The sequence below is a fragment of the Ictidomys tridecemlineatus genome, chromosome 5 (assembly GCF_052094955.1).
Source record: "Ictidomys tridecemlineatus isolate mIctTri1 chromosome 5, mIctTri1.hap1, whole genome shotgun sequence".
In the NCBI taxonomy this organism is placed as follows: Eukaryota; Metazoa; Chordata; class Mammalia; order Rodentia; family Sciuridae; genus Ictidomys; species Ictidomys tridecemlineatus.
In genome coordinates, this window is record NC_135481.1 from 179,974,290 (window position 1) to 179,994,072 (window position 19,783).

Consider the following 19,783-nt stretch of genomic DNA (forward strand, 5'->3'; position numbering starts at 1 on the left):
CCTACCCTCTTTTACTCAAATCTAAACATTGGAGTAGAAATTATTTTTTGAATCTAGACCAACCTCACAGGAATAGCTAGAACTCATTTTTTGGGTGATTTTAAAAGTTGATGAACCTCATAACAGAAGTTCTCATAACAGCAGTCCTCAGACCAAAGCAGCAGAAGCATGTGGGAACTTATTAAGAATACAGATTCTGAGTCAGACATTTTGGAGGTGGCCTCTAGAAATCCATATTTTGATAGGCCCTTCCAGTGATTCTGATGCTGTCTAAAGTTTGAGATCCTCTTCCTTAGAGTAGTGCTTTTCAAAGGTTAAGATGGTCACTAATCATCTGGGAATCTTGTTAAAATGCAGATTTAGATTTAGCTGGGGCCTCTGATTTTTTATTTCTAATAAGTTCCCAAGTGATGCTGATGTTGCTGGTTCATGAACCATCCTGAGTAGCAAGGACTCAGAGAAGTGACTCCTGAAAGATGTGCATCACAGTCATCTTGGAAGTGTGTAATAGTTAGTCTCAGAACTGCCTGCTAGTATTTTGTTTTTCAGGAGGTCTGTGGGACAGGTTTCTGAGTTCAACCAGTTTCCCAGGTGATTCTGACTCATGGTTTCAGGATCACTACCTCGGAAATCAACTGGTCCAGGGCTGGTGCTGTAGCTCAATGGTAGAGCGCTTGCCTAGCATGGGTGGCAATAGGTTTGATCCTCAGCACCACATAAAGTAAATAAATAAAGTTACAAAAAAAAAAAAATTAAAAAAAAAAAAGAAAGAAATCAACTAGTCCAACCCTTGATCACAAGCAAGGATCTCTTCTACACAGAAATTAATTTCTATGAGGAAGAAGTACAGGTCTGTATCTTAGTCAACTTTCTTTGCCAAATATAGTAATAACTCAGTAAGTGTCTGTTGGAACTGAATAGGAAATTAATAAGCTTAGGAGCTGCCATTGCATTTGGACCAAGAATTTATTTCAGTCAATACTGATCTGTCTTCTGGAGACATACTGAATATATCTGCTTGACAGCCCAAGATATATCTGAAAATGCCAATCATATATATCCCTATTCACCACTGTATGGAAATGAAGATGAAGATAATATTTTCATAAGAGTGTACATAAGAAGAGGGCCTTGTTTTCAGACTTTTCACTATCGTGATTGTCATCCATCAAATGCATTTGAAAGTGCATTCCTAGTCTTTTAAACTTAAGATTCACCAACGAGGAATGTGCTACAGTTCCAATTACTCAGAGATTGAGGTAGGAGGATCACTTAAATCCCGAAGTTCAAGGCCAGCCTGGATATAGTGAGATTGTGTCTCAAACTCAAACACACACACACACACACAGACACACACACACACACACACACTCCCCCATGTCTGATAACTTGTAGATGCTGCCTTCCTGGTCTCTTCTTGAACAGGGATATTCATGGGACTTTTGAAGTGAACTCTTTTAACACACCAAAAGCAATAGATCAAATTATCTCAACAGAATATCCAGCTCCTTTTTATTTTCTACTTTCTTTTTTTCAGTGCTAGACCCAGGGTCTCATGCCTGCTACGAAGCACTACACTACTGTATTGCACCCCTGCCCTGAATATACTGTTCTTATTACAGAAAACATGCCATAGTTAACAGTTTATATGTATGTGTGTGTGTGTGTGTGTATATATATATATATATATATATATCTTTTTTTTTTTTTTTTGGTACTGGGGATTGAACTCAGGGGCACTTAGCCACTGAGCTACATCCCCAGCCCTGTTGTGTATTTTATTTAGAGACAGGGCCTCACTGAGTCGCTAAGTGCCTCCCTCACTTTTGCTGAGGCTGGCTTTGAACTTGTGATACTCCTGCCTCAGCCTACTGAACCCCTGGGATTCCAGGCGTGCACTACCTCGCCCAGCTGGAGCAGTTGATATTTTATCTGTAGTAACTTTACCAAAAAACCAAAACCAGAATCAATGATTACTGACTGATAATTTGAAAGCCATTATTATTATTATTATTAATTTTTTTGGGGGGTAAAGTTACTAAAAATCTAACTTTTCTGGCAAAGTTATATGACAATCTTAGCTTGAAATCCAATTTTTTTAAAAAAATGTGGTTTTGGGGATCGAACCCAGTGCTTCACATGTGCTAGGCAAGCGCTCTACCACTGAGCCACGATCCCAGCCCTGAAATCCAATTTCGACAAGTACACGTACTTAAGTTGTTTTGGAGTGAAGTCTCTGTGCACCTTACCTTAGAAGGACTGCCATTGAACTTGTACAGCAGAGCACTCCTTGGTGTAAGGCCTGACCCATTCTTGTGTGGCGAAACATAAATGGAATGCTGCTGAGAAATTCGGCGTGGTGAGCCAGGTTGTTGCTTAATATGTGGAAAAGGAGAGAGTGGTGGAGCATCCATCTAAAGTAACCCAAAAATCAGATTAAAAAAAAATTTTTTTTCTTATTTTGAACTCACCTTTGTTTTTTTTTTTTTATACTGGGGATTGAACCCAAGGGTACTTTATCACTGAGTCACATCCCCAGCCCTTTTTATTTTTATTTTGAAACAGACAGGGTCTTGCTAAGTTGCTGAGGCTAGCTTTGAACTTGTGATCCTCCTGCCTCAGCCTCCCGAGCAGCTGGGATTACAGGTGTGCCAACACACCCAGCTAGAGCTTTCTGTTTTATAGCCCATGCCTGGTCTTCTGGAGCTACCTCAGCCTAAACAATGGTAACACTTCCTCAGTCCAACTGTTACTGCCCAAACTGGGGTCTATATAAACATTTCTTAGTATTACCTTTATTAAAGATCCAGGCCTACTTATTTCCTTTGAGAAAAACACTCAACTCATAATATAATAAGAGAAACCAAAAGCAACAGAAAAAAAATACCCAAGTACCCAAATTAATTGTTTTAAATATTTTCTTGTTCCCACTGAGCCTTGCCAATATGTATACCTAATTTTTAGCAATAAAACCACAGGTCTCTGATCTATAACAGCCTTACTCACTAATTTCCTAGTCATTCTATAATTAATTGCCAGTGAATATGCTACTATATAAAGCACCAGTGAGACTTTAAACTATGCAATACTTATTTAGCAAAATACACCAACTATAACTATAATTATTAATATAGTAATAAAATGTAAAACGTACCACATGGTCCTGATTTGACAAGTCATATTTCAATGCAAATGACTTCACTCTTCCTACATATATTGTATTGTAAAATTTGATAAGATCACCTCTTTCCTCTTTCACTGGTCCACTGGGACAGTTAGGTGTTTTTGTGGCATTTTCCAAATCTGTTAAAAAGAATTCAGTGTTGTGAGAGGCTTATTTTAATATACAAGCTGGTGATTTGAATTATGGCCATCTTTATGATATTAAAAAAACCCACAAATCCTTATGAAAAGCAATTAGTATTTCCAGAGAAGGTTCATAAATCCATCTGCATTATTTATAGATCAAATTGGAATCTAAAGAAATATAAGCATGTGAACTAAAGGTGGTGCTCTTTCTCTAGATGCCACTTCAGCAAGCATTTTTCACAGCCATAGCCTTGAACTCACCATCAAGGTTGCACCATCCTTGGCTAGGATATAGTTAAAGCTTCATGGTATGGGTGGCAATAGCAAACCCTGAGCTTCAGATAACAAAAAGGCCTGCAGATATTCTGACTGACTCTTTTAAAAAGGTAGAAAAAAATTAAAAAAAATTTTTTTGTTGTTGTTGTAGATGGACACAATGCCTGTATTTTTATTTATTTTTATGTGGCGCTAAGGATTGAACCCAGGGCCTCACACATGCTAGGCGAGCGTTCTACCGCTGAGTCACAATCACAGCCCTCAAGGATGCCCTTTTAAAAAGAAATGATGTTTAATCAAGTTGTCCCATCAGTCTTATATAACAAGAACATACAAGAGATAATCATAGAGCAATCAAGAATGAGTTCTGCAGCCAGCCATCTCAGAGTTAGCACCCCTAACTCTGGTCATTAGCAATAAGAAACAAACAAAAAATAACAACAAAAAAAAGGGGTGTAGGGTGAGTATTGTGTGGATTAGCTGGGGAAAGCACATTCACAAGGCTCTAAAAACCTAAGTGTTAACCATGGTGAGAATCTGAATTATTTGTAAGCTATTAGATAATCCCATGTGACTTGCAATGTGTCCATCCAGGCAATGAAATAAAACAAGTACAATTTAATAAAAATGTTCCAAATAGGTTTATTGTTGGCAAGGTAGCAGATAGAAAACCTAGTGGGAATATTTTTATGGTCATGTCCATAGCAAATGAGAAACTGCATTCTAAAAGACTTGGTAATGACCACACTTAAATTACTCTTTAAAAAATTAGCCTTTAAAATAACAAAAAAGTCTAGAGATGTAGCTGAGGGATAAAGCACTTACCTAGCTGTATAAGGGGATGGGGGACAGAGGACAACGAACCATATTCATTCACAAAATATAATAATTTTTTTAATATACATTTTTTTAGTTGTCAATGGACCTTTATTTTATTTGTATATGGTGCTGAGAATTGAACCCAGTGCCTCACATATGCTAGGCAAGTGCTCTATCACTGAGCTACAACCTCAGCCCAAAATACAATAAATCTGACACTGCTTATAAACAAAATAGTAAATAAAAGTTGCTATTTACTGAGATATTACTGTAGGCAAGCCTTATGTTAAATTCTGTAATTCTTTTTAACAAGTCCTAAGTAAATACTGTAAAATTTTCAATTTACTATATCTACTTGAGTATTATTATGTTATTTAAGTCATAATTTAATCCTCATAAGTCTTCAAATCAAGAATGCCAGCCTGGGGTGGTATGCTAACATGGCAGTGAAGAATTCACAGTCCACGAGTCGGGGGGCTAATACGTTCATCAGGTAGCTCATTCTCCACAGGGCTGGTCTTAGGCATATCTCAAACAATGAACAATGCTTTGCTAATTAATATAATCAACATCAGAAATGGGTTTTTGGTAATGAAAGAAGTGACCATTTATTAAGTGTGACTGTAACAGGGGTCCCTTTCACAAAATGGAGTCCACTTCATGCTTTGCTGCTAGACCACTGGCAACTTATTTTAAAACTGACATATTTATTCATCCTTCTTCTCCCTTTCCCCTTCCCAACCACAGGAGAAGGAAGATTAATTCCTAAGTCGAGTTATCTGAACTTCTGCTCACTATGCAAAAGAACAAAGATACTGGACACAGAGATAACAGCTCTTTTAAGGATATAAATCTTAGCATAGTGCATAAGGTGACAACAGGGTGCAATCTTGCTTGTAGTGGCAGAAACATCTAGGGACTTATAAACAGGTAATTTCCTTAATTGGCTCCTCAAGAAGATCATGGACAGCTGTTTTCCCTGTCATTCATATTTTTAAATTTTAAGAATCTTTTATGTTTGATTAATGTATATATTTACAGTAGAAAACTTCACCCAAAACGCAGTTTACAGAGGATAAATTAATGATCTCTGTGGAAGAAAGCACATGACACATTCTTTTTCTCAAACTTATTTCTTTTCTTTTTTTTTTTTTTTTGAGACAGAGTCTCACTATGTCACCCAGGCTGATCCGAGCTCAGGTGATTCTCCCATCTCAGCCTCCCAAGTAGCTGGGACTATAGGCCAGAGTCACCATATCTAGCTTGTCTATTTCTTTTTTAAAAAATGTGTGTACTTCCCACCATACCTACATCATGACTCTGTGTTACCTGGTATCCACTATGTGATGTACAAGATAATCAAAGGTGTATTACATACAACATGTCAAAATGGATAGCTTACCATCATCTGTCATTTCAAAATCACCATTTATGTTATTGTATGCCACTTCTTTTGGAACACTTTTCAAAAGAACACTTCTATACACCTAAGGGCCAAAGGGAGGGAAAAGTATAGCTGAATCAAAGATGCACATGTTCAGCAAAATCAAAATAACAAGAGCAAAATATCAAGCCAATTAAAAAAAATGTGTCACACGGGTAATAATCAAAGGTAAAATGTTATTAAATCTCTTAAGTGTAGACTAGGGCAAGCATCATGGAAGAAGAAATACTAAGGCAGAGCCTATTACCTAAAATGTACCATCTTAGTTTATAAAAAAAGAAAAATTAAGAAGTAGCTAGTCTGATGAACAGGTTCTTATGAAATAAAAATCACCTCAAAGATAAGAACTCATTCTTTCTTTTAATTCATTTTCATTTTTTAAGTTATCTTTTTCTTTAGTATATTTATTTGTTTTTATGTGGTGCTGAGGATTGAACCAAGCACCTTGCATATGCTAAATGAGTGCTCTACCGCTGAGCCACAGCCCCAGCTTTGGGTTGCCCCTAGAGCATTCCAATCTCCTTTCTGATGGAGAAAAGGAAATTTGTTTTCCTCCCTGATTTTTCTACCTCCAAGATAGCTGGAAAAACAAGTTCCATTTCCTTTTATCCTTTAGGTAATTGATCTTGAGAAGATATTCAGAAAGTAGTGGCTAGGCCCATTTTTAACCTACATTACTCATCTTAAACATCTTTAGGGACATCTGAACCTCTCTAGATTCTGCTCCTGAGTTTTTCCTAATGAAAAGGCCCAGAAACGTTTAGTTTGTCAAAAGACTTAAATTCCTGTAGTTGGCCTTTTCCAAGTCTCTATCTATACTACCCACCACTGGTCTATTTTGGGGCTTCAGGAAAGAAGTAAAACTATTTTTAGATTCTCTTACAAGGAGGTATGAGTATCTGCCCTAACTTTCTCTTCTTGTGTGTGACCTCCAGGGCCAAAAAGGAGGCTATTATATACTACCTAACAGCAAAGCAAATAGATTCTTGAATGACCAAAGCCTTAAGTTGTATTCTGCTGCAATAGTAACAATGGGAATTGAAAGTTCATTAAATACTTCCTATGTACCAGAGTACCATGCCAACATTTTACATTTCCATGTTAGAAAGGATTTACTGGATTCTCATCACAACCATTGTAATAAATTATCAGAGATGCTTAACATCTAATCAAAGATGCAAACGTAAAGATTCTCCATAGATGGCAGAAGAAGCTGTAGTTAAATAAATTAATCCTCAAACTTCACCAAATTTAAACATTATCAGAGAATCAAGATTTAAACGATTTTTTTAGTTGTAGACAGACAAGATACATTTATTTATTTATTTATCTATTTATTTATTAGTATTTATTTTTTAGTTACAGTTGGACATGATACCTTTATTCCAAACATTTAGTTTTTTATGTGGTGCTGAGGATAGAACCCAGAGCACTCTACCGCTGAGCCACAACCCCAGCCCCAATTATTTTATTTATGTATTTTAATGTGATGCTGAGATTGAACCCAGTGCCTCACACATGCTAAGCAAGCGCCCTACCACTGAGCCGCAACCCCAGCCTGAGAATCAAGTTTTAAATAATGAAGACATATTATTATGATACATCTTTCACTAGACTTCCTAGTACAAAATGTCTCCCCAGAAGAAATGGACAAACAGAATGGCAGTTCTTGTGAGAAGTACATCTAAGCATTCGGATGAGTCAGAACCAACAAGACTTCTCAGCTTCTGCTAAAATTGTCCTTTAATGAAACTAGCTCTTGAGTTTAATGGTATCCACTAAACCAGATAATCTAAAGTTAAATAAATTAATCCTCAATTTAATACAGTAAAACTATAAAGGAGGTTTATCTTTTATATAACTCATTAGCAAAAAAAAAAATAGTACAAATCTATTTTTGGATAGTAGGAAAAAGAATGTAACTCACATGACTATTAGCTTGAGGCTGATTCCTGTAACTTTTCATTATTTCTTGAAAAGTTCTTTCTTCTTTTGTTACCTAAGAGAAATAAAAAGCTACATTTGCCAACTGGCTTTTGAAAGAAAAATGGTTTGAACAAAAACTTCAATTATAGGTTGGCACTGAGAGCAGCCTTGCAGAAAAGCCATTAACCCAAGGGCAATCCATGACTAAAAACCACTAACATTTATGATTTTTCACTACCTTTAAAGTTCAGGTTTTTATGGCCAGTGGGGACTCAGTTAATAGTTTCATTAATCAAAAAGCACTGAAATTGCTAAGGTATAAATCTACTGAGAATGCATTTCTTTATAAAAAAGAATGAGATAAGAAAACTCAGACCTGCTGAACGCCACGCAGTCTCCAGTTTTCTTAGTTTTAAGTACTTATTTAAGAGTAATTTAACTACATATTAAATAATAGAAACTGTTTTACAGTGATTCACAGTAAAACTGAATAGCTATTGTAGGATTAGGTTTTTAACATTTCAGGACAGAGTAGGGTTTCTAATACTTAGATGTCAAGAGGTGGCTCACAGAAATGAAATGGGTTAGTGATCCAAAAGCAAATCCATTTTGTTTTATCTGTTAATATAACATTCACTAAAATTACACCTTTCTCTGCTACACAGTCTATTAGCACTAAACCTGCTGTCTACAATGATGAGCTAGAAATGACAAAAACCTGAACTCTGACAGTTTTCTGGAAAATAGAAATGGTTAGTTTTTAACATTTATTAAGACCTATTTTGTACAGAGATTTTTAAAGAAGCATTGTGGGAGGAGGTGCTCACAAAGGAGTTTGAAAACAAGTCCTTTACTTTAAAAATCACTTCTTAAAATTGTATTCAAGGGGAGGAAGGAAGAAGTGCTGGGGAGTGATATTAGCAAATTATATTGTTGTATTGTGTGCATGCACAAATATGTAACAACAAATCCCACTACTATCTACAACTATAATGTACCAATTTAAAAATATTTAAAATATGGGGAATGCATATACAAGGGCCTGGGTTCAATTCCCAGCACCAAAAAAAAAAAAAAAAAAAAGTAGGGGAACCAAAAACCAACTATACATCAATTAGAACTGACGGTTTGGCTTACAGTCAAGACAAAAGTAGAAAGAAATTTTTCAGATACAGAATTTTAAAAAACAAGTAAAATATGCTATTTTATGTCTTAAAGCATGGTGTAGCATGGACTGGGGCTGTGGCTCATTGCGGTAAAGCGCTCACCTAGCATGTGTGAGACCCTGGGTTCCATCCTCAGTACCACATAAAAATGAGTAAGTAAAATAAAGGTATTGTGTCCAACTACAACTAAAAAATAAATATGAAGAAAAAAACATGGTGTAGCAACTTAAAAGTAAAATGTATTTCTGAGGCAGCACGATAATATACCAGAAAGAAATATAGAAGCGTTTTTTTTTTTTTTTTCTTTTCCTTTTTTGGGCAATACTGAGGACCGAACCCAGGGGCAGTCTGCCACTGAGTGACAACCCTAGTCCTTTTTATTTTGAGACAACCTTGCTAAATTGCTGAGGCTGGCTTCAAACTTGTAATCCTCCTATCTCACTCTCCTGAATTCCTGGAATTACCGGTGTGTACCACCACATCAGGCTAGTGTAGAAGGTATTTTACACTAGATTATAAGTGAGGAGATCCTAGGCTGCTACTTACTGTGTAACTTGGGCCAAATTATTTTGAGTTTTGGGCCTCATTATTTCACCTAAAATGTAATGATCATCTCGTTTATAAGTATCACATCAGAAACGTCAAGGAGTAGGGGTGGAAATGGCATTATTCATATATTCTCTTTTATGACCGATTTATTCTTATGAAATGAAAAGCTGTTTATGATGAAACTAACTGAAGAGTCCAGGGACTAGAGTATCTTAAAATTACTATTTAATAATAGTGGGTACTGTTGTTTTGTAGCACAAAAGCAAACGAAGGATCAAGTTCAAGAAATTTTTGCTTGATATTTTAAATAAGGTAACTAGAGCCAAGACCTTCTCTATGCTTACCTTCGCCATGATGTAAAAGGCACAAAGAAGGAGCTGGTCCAAATGCCTATCTTTCATCAAATCAGGGCAGTGAACTAAGGTGAATTCAAAACATGTCCATATCTTTCTTCGTAATTCATTTGAAACATCCAGTTTTAAACATAAATCGCGTAATCGTACACTTGCTAAATGATAAACCTAAGATATAAGATAACACATTGATATAAAAAAATTAAGTGAGTCATTTCTCAAGCTTTTATGTTTTACCACTGAACATGGGCTTACAGACCAAGACAAAACAATATCTAGGCTGCTGATATTTTACTTAAAATTTCTATTCAATAACACTAGTTAACTGCTATGGCAAGAGTATAAAGATTAAAGAGAAATTCTCTTTGGAATAACCCTTGCACCCCCAGTTTGGGACTAGGGATTGAACCCAGGGTGCTCTACCATTGAACTACAACACCAGTGCTTTTTTGAGACAGGGTCTCACTAAATTGCAGAGGCTGGCCTTAAACTTGCAATCCTCTTCCCTCAGCTCCCAAACCACTGGGATTAGTCAAGCAGATCTTTAGCATACTTGAAAAAACTCCCCCTCCCGCTATTTTATGGTGCTGGGGATCAAACCCAGGGTCTCTTATATGCTAGACAGGTGCTCTATGAATGAGCTACATACTCAGACCCTAAAAACACTTTATAAAGATGCTACTTGTTATTCTATGTTATTAACCATAGAAAATAAGAAATACTAAAAAGTAGGGTTTATCTACATGATGACCATTATGAATGCATAATTTTTCAAGTGCTCAGGAGTTTATGTTTGTTTTCTTTGGGTTTAGGTAAAATTGTTAGAAAGGTTAACATAGCAGATAGTAAAGAACTAAAAGTTTGGGCTGGGGTTGTAGCTCAGTGGTAGAACACTCGCCTAGCAGGTATTAAGCACTGGGTTCGATCCTCAGCCCCACATAAAAATACATGAAATAAAAATATTGTGTCCATCTACAACAACAACAACAACAACAACAACAAAAAACCTAAAAAAAAATTAAGGGCTGGGGATGTGGCTCAAGCGGTAGCGCGCTCGCCTGGCATGCGTGCGGCCCGGGTTCGATCCTCAGCACCACATACCAACAAAGATGTTGTGTCCGCCGAGAACTAAATAATAAATATTAAAAATTCTCTCTCTCTCTCTCCTCTCTCACTCTCTCTTTAAAAAAAAAAAAAAAAAAAATTAAATAAATAAATTTTTTTGGTACTGCAGATTGAACCCAGAGGTAACTTTATCACTGAGCCACATCCCCAGTTCTTTTTACTTTTTATTTTGAAACAGAGTCTCCCTAAGTTGCTTAAGGCCTAAGTTGCTGAGGCTAGCCTCAAAACTTTGATCCCCCTGCCTCAGCCTCCCAAATTGCTGGGATTACAGGTGTGAGCCACTGCTTCTGGGGAAGGCTTCAAAGCATAGGTTTGTGTGAGAAATCACCTGGACAATCAACTGCCCCAAAATGCACAAAAATAAAATAATTACAGTTGAAAGCAACAAAAGACAATGAACATTATTGTAGAAACCAGGACTGTTTTCCAGTGTCTGGTCTCTTTTTTTTTTCTACGTAATAAAACTCTTGCCATGGGCTGGGGATGTGGCTCAAGCGGTAGCCCGCTTGCCTGGCATGCATGCGGCCCGGGTTCAATCCTCAGCACCACATACAGACAAAGATGTTGTGTCTGCGGAAAACTAAAAAATAAATATTAAAAAATTCTCTCTCTCTCTCTCTCTCTCTCTCTGTGTCTCCTCTCTCTTAAAAAAAAAAAAAGAATTAATACTCTTTCCTCCCCTTTCATTTTAAACAAAACAAAACAAAAAAAACCCCAAAAAACTCTTGCCACTTGCCCTCCTGAAAATTCTAAGCAACACTGGTGAATATAACTCCTGAGAAGGGTTCTAAAGGTAAGAGCGAATGCATATTTTTTTTCCTTGTTGGTGCTGGGGATTGAACCCAGGTCCTTGGGCATGCTAGTAACTGAGCTATAACATGCTAGTAAGCACTCTAGTAACTGAGCTATAACCCCAGCCACTGGAATGCAGATTTGATACCTAGAGTAGGAGCAATTATTTTGAGTTGAGTTAGAAACTGGGGTTGTGGCTCAATGGCTAGAACGTTTGCCTCACACACACAAGGCACCAGGTTTGGTGCACCAAATCAGCACCACATAAAAATAAATAACAAAATAAAGATTCTGTTCATCTATAACTAAAAACAACAACAACAAAAAACCCTAAAAAAATCCCTAGAAAGAACCTAAGTTATCATTATTATTTTTTAATTTTTTTGTGGTCCTGTAGATTGAACACAGCAATACTCTATTACTGAGCTACATTGCTTGTCCTATTTTATTTATTTATTTTGGTACAGGGGATTGAACCCAAGGGCACTTAACCACTGAGCCACATCTCCATCCTTTTAAAAAATATTTCATTTAGAGTCAGAGTCTCACTGAGTTGCTCAGGGCCTTGCTAAGTTGCTGAGACTGGCTTTTGAACAATCCTCCTGCCTCAGCCTCCTGAGCTGCTGTGCCACCATGCCCTGTGCCCTTTTTTATTTTTTAATGCATCAAAGGATATTACCAGCAAAATGAAAAAACGACTCACAAAATGGAAGAAAATATATGTAAATTATGAATGTGATAGGGATTAATATCAATATCAAGAATATATTTAGAGCTGGGGTTGTGGCTCAGCGGTAGAGAGCTCGCCTAGCACAGGCCGGACCCAGGTTTAATCCTCAGCACCACATAAAAATAAAGACATTGAGTTGTGTCCATCTACACCTAAAAAATAAATATTAAAAAAATATATTTAAAGAGCTCATATAACTCAACCAGAAAATGAATTAAAAATTATTAAATTAAAAATTAAAGGGGCTGGGGATGTGGCTTAAGTGGTAGCGCGCTTGCCTGGCACGCGTGCAGCCTGGGTTTGATCCTAAGCACCACATACAAATAAAGATGTTGTGTCCACCAAAACGAAAAAAATAAATATTAAAAAATTCTCTAAAAAAAAATTAAAAATTATTCAGATGGGGCTTGAGTTGTGGCTCAGCAGTAGAGCGCTTGCCTAGCACATGTGAGGCCCTGGGTTCAATCCTCAACACCACATAAAAATAGATAAAAAATTAAAAAAAAAAAAAATTAGTCAGAGGGGCTGCAGTTGTAGTTCTGTGGTACAGCACTTACAGACACTGGGTTTGATCCTTAGCACCACATAAAAATAAATAAAGTTATGTGTCTCTCTATAACTAAAAAGAAAAGAAAAGAAAAGAAAGAAAAAAAGACAAATTTACCAAAAAAACATTGGGCAGAGTACTTGAATAGACATCTCTCTAAAGACAACACATAGAAGGCCACTAAGCCCATGACAAGAGGCTTAACATCAATAATAAGGAAAGTGAAAATCCAAACTACAATGAGATTCTACTTAACACCCATTAGATGGCTAAAAAAAATTAAAAGTCCAGAAAATAACAACTATTGGCAAGGAGAACTGTGTACTGCTAAAAGAAATATAAAATAGTACAGCCGCCATGAAAAATAGTATGGTAGTTTTTCAAGAAATTAAATACTGAGTTATTTTTTTCAATTCTGGGAAAATATCCATAACACTGAAAACAGAGATTCAAACAGTACCAGTGTTCATAGCAGCATTTTATTTACAATAGACAAAAGATGAAACCAACCCAAATGTTCACTGACAGATGAATGTTGTACACACATATAACAAAGTATTACTTATCCTTAAAAAGGAAAGCAATTCTAACATATTACCACATGGATGAACATAGAAGACATTATGTTTAGTGAGATAAGCCAGTCACAAAAGGACAAAATATTATATGATTATACGGTATATAGAGTAATCACATTCAAAGAGCTACAAAGTAAGTTGGTGGTTGCCAGGGGTTTGAGGGAGAGGAGGGAGAGGAGGGAAGAGTGAGAAGATGAAAAGTTCTGGCAATGGATGGTGTAAATGGCTACAGAAAAATATAAATATATTTAGCATTGAACTATACACTCAAAAATGTTTAAGATGGGGCCGGGGTTGTGGCTCAGTAGTAGAACACTTGCTTGGCATGTGTGAGGCACTGGTTTCAATCCTCAGCAACACACAAAAATTATAAATAAATGTCTATCAACAAATAAAAAATTAAAAAAAATAAGTTTAAGTTGGCTGGGTGTAGTGGTATACACCTGTAATCCCAGTGACTTGGGAACCTGAAGTGGCAAATTTGAAGTTTGAGGACAGCCTTGGCAACTTAGTGAGACTGTCTAAAGTAAAACATGAAAAGGATGAAAAGTGCTGAGGTAGCTCAGTGGTAGAACTCCCCTGCAGCTCCATCCCCAGCACCAAAAATAAAAAAAACTATGATCTCCATTTATTTTTAATTTTTTTTGGTAGTGTTGGGATGGAACCCAGAGCCTCATGCATGCAAGGCAAATGCACTATCACTGCAATTTCTCCACCCTTTTAATTTTATTCTAAGACAAGGTCTTGCTAAATTGCCTAGGCTGGCCTGAAACTTGTGATTGCCTGTCTCAGCCTCCCCAGTAGTTGGGATTACAGGTGTGTACCATCCACACAACTAAGATGGCAAATTTTATCTTATGTAGATTACCCCAAAATAAATAAATAAATAAATAAAAAGTCAATGTTTTTCTCATCTTGCATTGTTTAAATGAGCTCTTTTCATATACTATAACAACACATACCTTTCTGTAAAACAGTGCTAAGGACCCAGTCCTCTTTGGTTTGCTTATTCCAGTCATATGAACTTCTTGTGCTTTAGTCAGATGGGTATGTTTTGGAGAAGCACCAATTAATGACTGAGCAGTAAGTGATACAGGACTCTCAATGTTGGACTCCCGAGTTGTATTCATGGAAATAGGTATCAGTGTGATTTCTCCAGCATCATTGGCAACACCTGAATGTATGAGCAAGAGTTCCCAGTTTTAGAAATGAGCAATGTGTTCTAGGAAAGTTTTCAATTGTATATAGTTTGTCAATTATATAAACATGTACACATAAACATATATATGTCTCTGTATATATTAGCATAGGAATATGTTATGAAAGGAGACAAAGATTACAAAATAGTAACTGTATCTTTTTTTTTTGAGATTTCTTTTTTTTTTTTTTTTTTTTAGAAATTGTATCTTATAACTGAATTCTCTTTTCATTTCTCTCCTGAAATGAGAATATTCTATTTTCTTTTATTTATACTGGAATTAGAAAAACAAACTTTGTTCTCATTTTTGTATGTGCCTGTGATGTTCTTATATTTTAAATTTTGTTCTGTTTTGTCTTTTTTTTTTAATCAAAATACAAAATACTTGCTCAATACATTCATTTGAGAAGTTGACACAACAAAACAAGTCCTAACAAAAAGGGTAATAAATTTTAAAAATGTAAAAATTCAAAAGCTGTACAGGTTCAATACAAAAGGTGAAACACAGAGGATTTTTAGACAGTGAAACTACTCTGCATGATACTATAATGGTAAATATATATCAATATGGTTAAAATACACCAAGAGTGAACCTTAATGTAAACTATGGGCTTTGGGTGATGTTTCAATGTAGGTTCATCAAATGTAATGAATTCTAGTGTAGGATGCTGATGGTTGGGAAGGTGTGTGTGTGTGATGATGGAAATGTCTGTATCTTCCTCTCAATTTTGCTGTGAACCTAAAACTGTTCTAAAAATCAAGTCTATTAAAAACAAAAACAAACAAAAAAACTTGAGAAAAAAATGCTGAGTTAGAAAGATTACATGATCCAAATCCACTAAGACACTGCTTAAATTTTTTCCTAACTCAGAAAAAAATATGATTTTAAAGTGCTTTATTAAAATGTTACCGTGCAATGGAATTGTAACTTTATGTTTCGTTGTCCCTGTTACTGTGGCTGTGGCCATTGTTAGAAGAGTTTGCCCAGGTGATATGGATATATTTTCAGTAGTAATGCTTGAAGAAGGAGCAATTTTCAATTTTGTTCCTTCTGTCAAAATCTTGTCCATTAGCATTTCCTTTGGGGGGTCCTCTCCAAAAAGTCTTCTCTTGGCACTCCCTGCAGTAGGAGAACTGTACCGTTCATGGACAGAAATTGGAGACAATGGTTGCATATCTAATAAAGAGAAAAATAAATTTAAAACAGTTTGAGACACATTCCAAAATAATAAATCAGGTTCACTTATTCATATACTAAGTACCAGGGATCTAGCAGTGAATAACACGGCATCTGCCCTCGTGGAATATCCTGTCTAATATGTGAGAGAAGCATGAAGTAACTTATTACAATAAAATGTGAAAACTATTACAGCTCATCTTCCTGGATTCTTAACCTCTGACTGTATCAAAGGAGCAAAATAGAAGTTGAGAGGATAAGGCTGGGGATATAGATCAGCTGGTACATGCACAAGGCTCTGCATACCACACACACACACACACACACACACACACACACAAAGTAGTTGAGAGGATAAAAGTTGAGAGATAGAATGACATGACCACTAAATTTAAGAAACAGTCCAGTTACCGTCTGTCTCCCAGCTGTATCTAGTAAATGGCACCTGAGAAAAAGGATTTTGATAGCAAAGAACAGAGATTTGGGTCATGGTTTTGCCTCCTCCCACACTTCAAGCAGTTTAAAGCAGTGGCTGTGGTTTTGTGATTTAGTAGACACAGAATCATATTTTTTTAAAAAATTTGTTTTAGCTATAGATAGACACCTTATTTTTATGTGGTGCGGATGATCAAACCAAGTGCCTCACAAATGCTAGGCAAGCACTCTGCCTCTGAGCTACAGTCACAGTCCCCAGAATCATCTAAATAGATTCACCAAAAATCCTGAGTCAAGGTGCTAGGACTCTGCTGACCTGTCCTGCTTTGCATTTCTTTTCTATTAGGTGGACAGCTTCTCTAGCCTCTTTCAACCCTACATCTTTTTGCACAATTCTTCCCACTTTCCTCAGCCAATTGTTTCTTCACAGGTATATAAATAATACACTTTTTTAAGATATATTTTTTAATTGTAGATGAACACATTATCTTTATTTTATCTATTTTTATGTGGTGACAGGAATCTTACCCAGTGCCCTACAAATGCTAGGAAAGCACTCTATCACTAAGTCACAACCCTGGCCCCTATTTCACTTTTGAAGTGAAGGCAGTTTAATGTTTGTTTTTACATTCTCTAGATAATTAGACAGTCAATAATCTATTTTGAAAATATGCTTAAAAATACAAAAATTACCTCTGCAATGATTTGAAAACTCTGTATTAGTGAGATGATTGGGGACATAGTCATGGTTTAATAAAAATCTTTCCATTATTCAGGTTACGAAAATAGCTCTGACTTCTTTAGTACAGAACAAGTAGAAATATCAACTGTAGCTTTCATGACCCTTTGTACAAGAGTCTACTTGCGTATTTTTTTTTTTAAAGAGAGAGAATTTTTTTAATATTTATTTTTTAGTTTTTTGGCGGACACAACATCTTTGTTTTTTGTATGTGGTGCTGAGGATTGAACCCGGGCCACACTCTAGCCAGGCAAGCACGCTACCGCTTGAGCGACATCCCCAGACCTACTTGCATATTTTATTTTTTTTTTTTTTTTTTTTTTTTTTTTTTTAAAGAGAGAGTGAGAGAGAGAGGGGGATAGAGAGAGAGAATTTTTTTTAATATTTATTTATTTTTTCTTAGTTCTCGGCGGACACAACATCTTTGTTGGTATGTGGTGCTGAGGATCGAACCCGGGCCGCACGCACGCCAGGTGAGCGCGCTACCGCTTGAGCCACATCCCCAGCCCCCTACTTGCATATTTTAAAGATAAAAAAAAATCCAAGACGGTCCTTGAATCTGACAGGAATGTTCAAAGGTGATATTTCAAGGAGACTTGAGTTACAGACATGAAACCAGCTGTAAACTCCTTTTGAAATAATCTTTTGTCAGCACAATACTGGAAAAGCTATGGCAAAGACTAAAAAGTTTAAGGAACATACAAATGAAAAACTGACCCAAACTTACAAACATGACAATATTCTAAGACACAGAAAAGGTGCTCAGTTATAAGTTAAACTACTGGTAAGTTTTGTTTTGTTTTGCAGTGCTAGGTATCAAACCCAGGGTTACTTGCATGCTAGGTAAGTACTTTTCCAATGAGATACACTCCCACCTGAATCTTATGATTTTTTTTTTATATTTATTTTTTAGTTGTAGTTGGACACAACACCTTTATTTCACTTGTTTATTTTGTATGTGGTGCTGAGGATCGAACCCAGGGTCTCGCATGTGCGAGGCAGGTGCTCTACCACTGAGCCACAACCCCAGCCCAGAACCTTACGAGTTTTTTAAGGAGAAATAATCCTCAATGTTTTATATTATGCTGTATTAAGATATTTTTACTAGCCAGGAATGGTGGTGCATGCTTATGATTACAGCTGAGACAGGTGGATTGCAAGCTTGAGAGCAGCCTAGGCAACTTAGTAAGACAGTGTCTAAAAATAAAAATAAAGGGCTGAGGATGTAGCTCAATGTTAGCATGCCCCTGGGTTCCATTCCCAGTACTGAGGGGAAAAATTCCATCTCTCTAAACATTAATAACTAAAAGTAAGAAGAGTTTTTTTAAAAATATTTTTTTAATTGTTGATGGATCTTTATTTTATGTTTATTTATATGTGGTACTGAAAATCAAACCCAGTGCCTCACAAATGCTAAGCAAGCACTTTACCACTGAGCTACAATCCCAGCCCAAGAGCACATTTTGTGACAGGATAATTATCACCATTGATTAATACTGATTTGCATTATAGCATGCATAATTTTTTTGAAAAATATTTTTAGTTATAGATGAACACAACACTTTTATTTTGTTCAGTTTTTTTTTTAAAGACTCTTTTTTTTTTTAAAGAGAGAGGAAGGAGAGAGAGAGAGAGAGAGAGAGAGAGAGAATTTTTAATATTTATTTTTTAGTTCTCCACGGACACAACATCTTTGTTGGTATGTGGTGCTGAGGATCGAACCCGGGTCGCACGCATGCCAGGCGAGCGCGCTACCGCTTGAGCCACATCCCCAGCCTCCTTGTTCAGTTTTTTTAAAAAATATTTTTTAGTTGTAAATGGATCTTTTAATTAATTAATTTATTTATTTATTTATATGTGTGCTAAGGATCATACCCAGGGCCTCACATAGCCAGGCCAGTGCTCTACTACTGAGCCACCACTCCAGCCCTTATTTAGTATTTTTTTATGTGGTGCTAGGGATCAAACCCAGTGCCTCACATGTGCTAGGCAAGCACTCTACCACTGAGCCACGACCCCAGCCCTATAGCATGAACATTTTTAACATCCTACACAGCATGTAAACTGGACTCCAGATACACATATGACAGTCCAAAAGTGAATGAAGATGTACCTTCTATGTAATCTGAATACTTGTTCTTCTGAGATTTGTTCAGAGATACTGTGGGGACAGATTTCCTTAACCCATTTTCAAAAAATTAAACAGTAATAATCCAAAAGATGCACATGTTAGTTTGCTATGTCACAAAAGAAAACGATAAAGAATGTACTAAAATCTCTCCATTGGTAAGGCTCAAAAGGAACATTTTTAAGAGATAAATCATTTATTAGATGAACTTAAGCATCCCAAAGAGAATATGAGTAGTTTTGCTTAAATATTTATCTTTCTACAGAAACATATATAGACAAAGGAAGAATATAACTTTTGTCAAATCTGGAAAAGTAGGTATGAGTTTATTTAAAAACTTTCCCATTAGCATTTTTTATAACTTTATGATTTATTTTATATGACTTTAGGAAAAGTCATATATGTTTATTAAAAGTCCAAAATATTACTTCTACAATAATTAATACTACAATTATATTATAGTGTATTGCACTTATTTTTTGTGGTAGTGGA

General features: G+C 36.1%; 1 protein-coding gene and 1 non-coding gene across 4 annotated transcripts in view; both read right to left on the reverse strand.

Moving 5' to 3' along the window:
* The window catches only part of Rbl1 (RB transcriptional corepressor like 1), a 57,293-nt gene that overhangs the window by 3,336 nt on the left and 34,174 nt on the right, over window positions 1-19,783 (reverse strand). For all 3 annotated transcript variants that reach the window (XM_078051747.1, XM_078051748.1, XM_078051749.1), the window contains 7 exons: window positions 15,723-15,989; window positions 14,577-14,788; window positions 9,834-10,010; window positions 7,776-7,847; window positions 5,807-5,891; window positions 3,155-3,303; window positions 2,250-2,414 (listed from right to left, as the gene is read on the reverse strand). In XM_078051747.1, coding sequence (XP_077907873.1) covers window positions 2,250-2,414; window positions 3,155-3,303; window positions 5,807-5,891; window positions 7,776-7,847; window positions 9,834-10,010; window positions 14,577-14,788; window positions 15,723-15,989 — 1,127 coding nt within the window. The remainder of the gene's footprint in view (window positions 1-2,249; window positions 2,415-3,154; window positions 3,304-5,806; window positions 5,892-7,775; window positions 7,848-9,833; window positions 10,011-14,576; window positions 14,789-15,722; window positions 15,990-19,783) is intronic.
* LOC120887056 (small nucleolar RNA SNORA32) lies at window positions 4,211-4,330 on the reverse strand. The gene has a single exon (XR_005730225.1). It is a non-coding gene; the product is annotated as a small nucleolar RNA SNORA32 (small nucleolar RNA).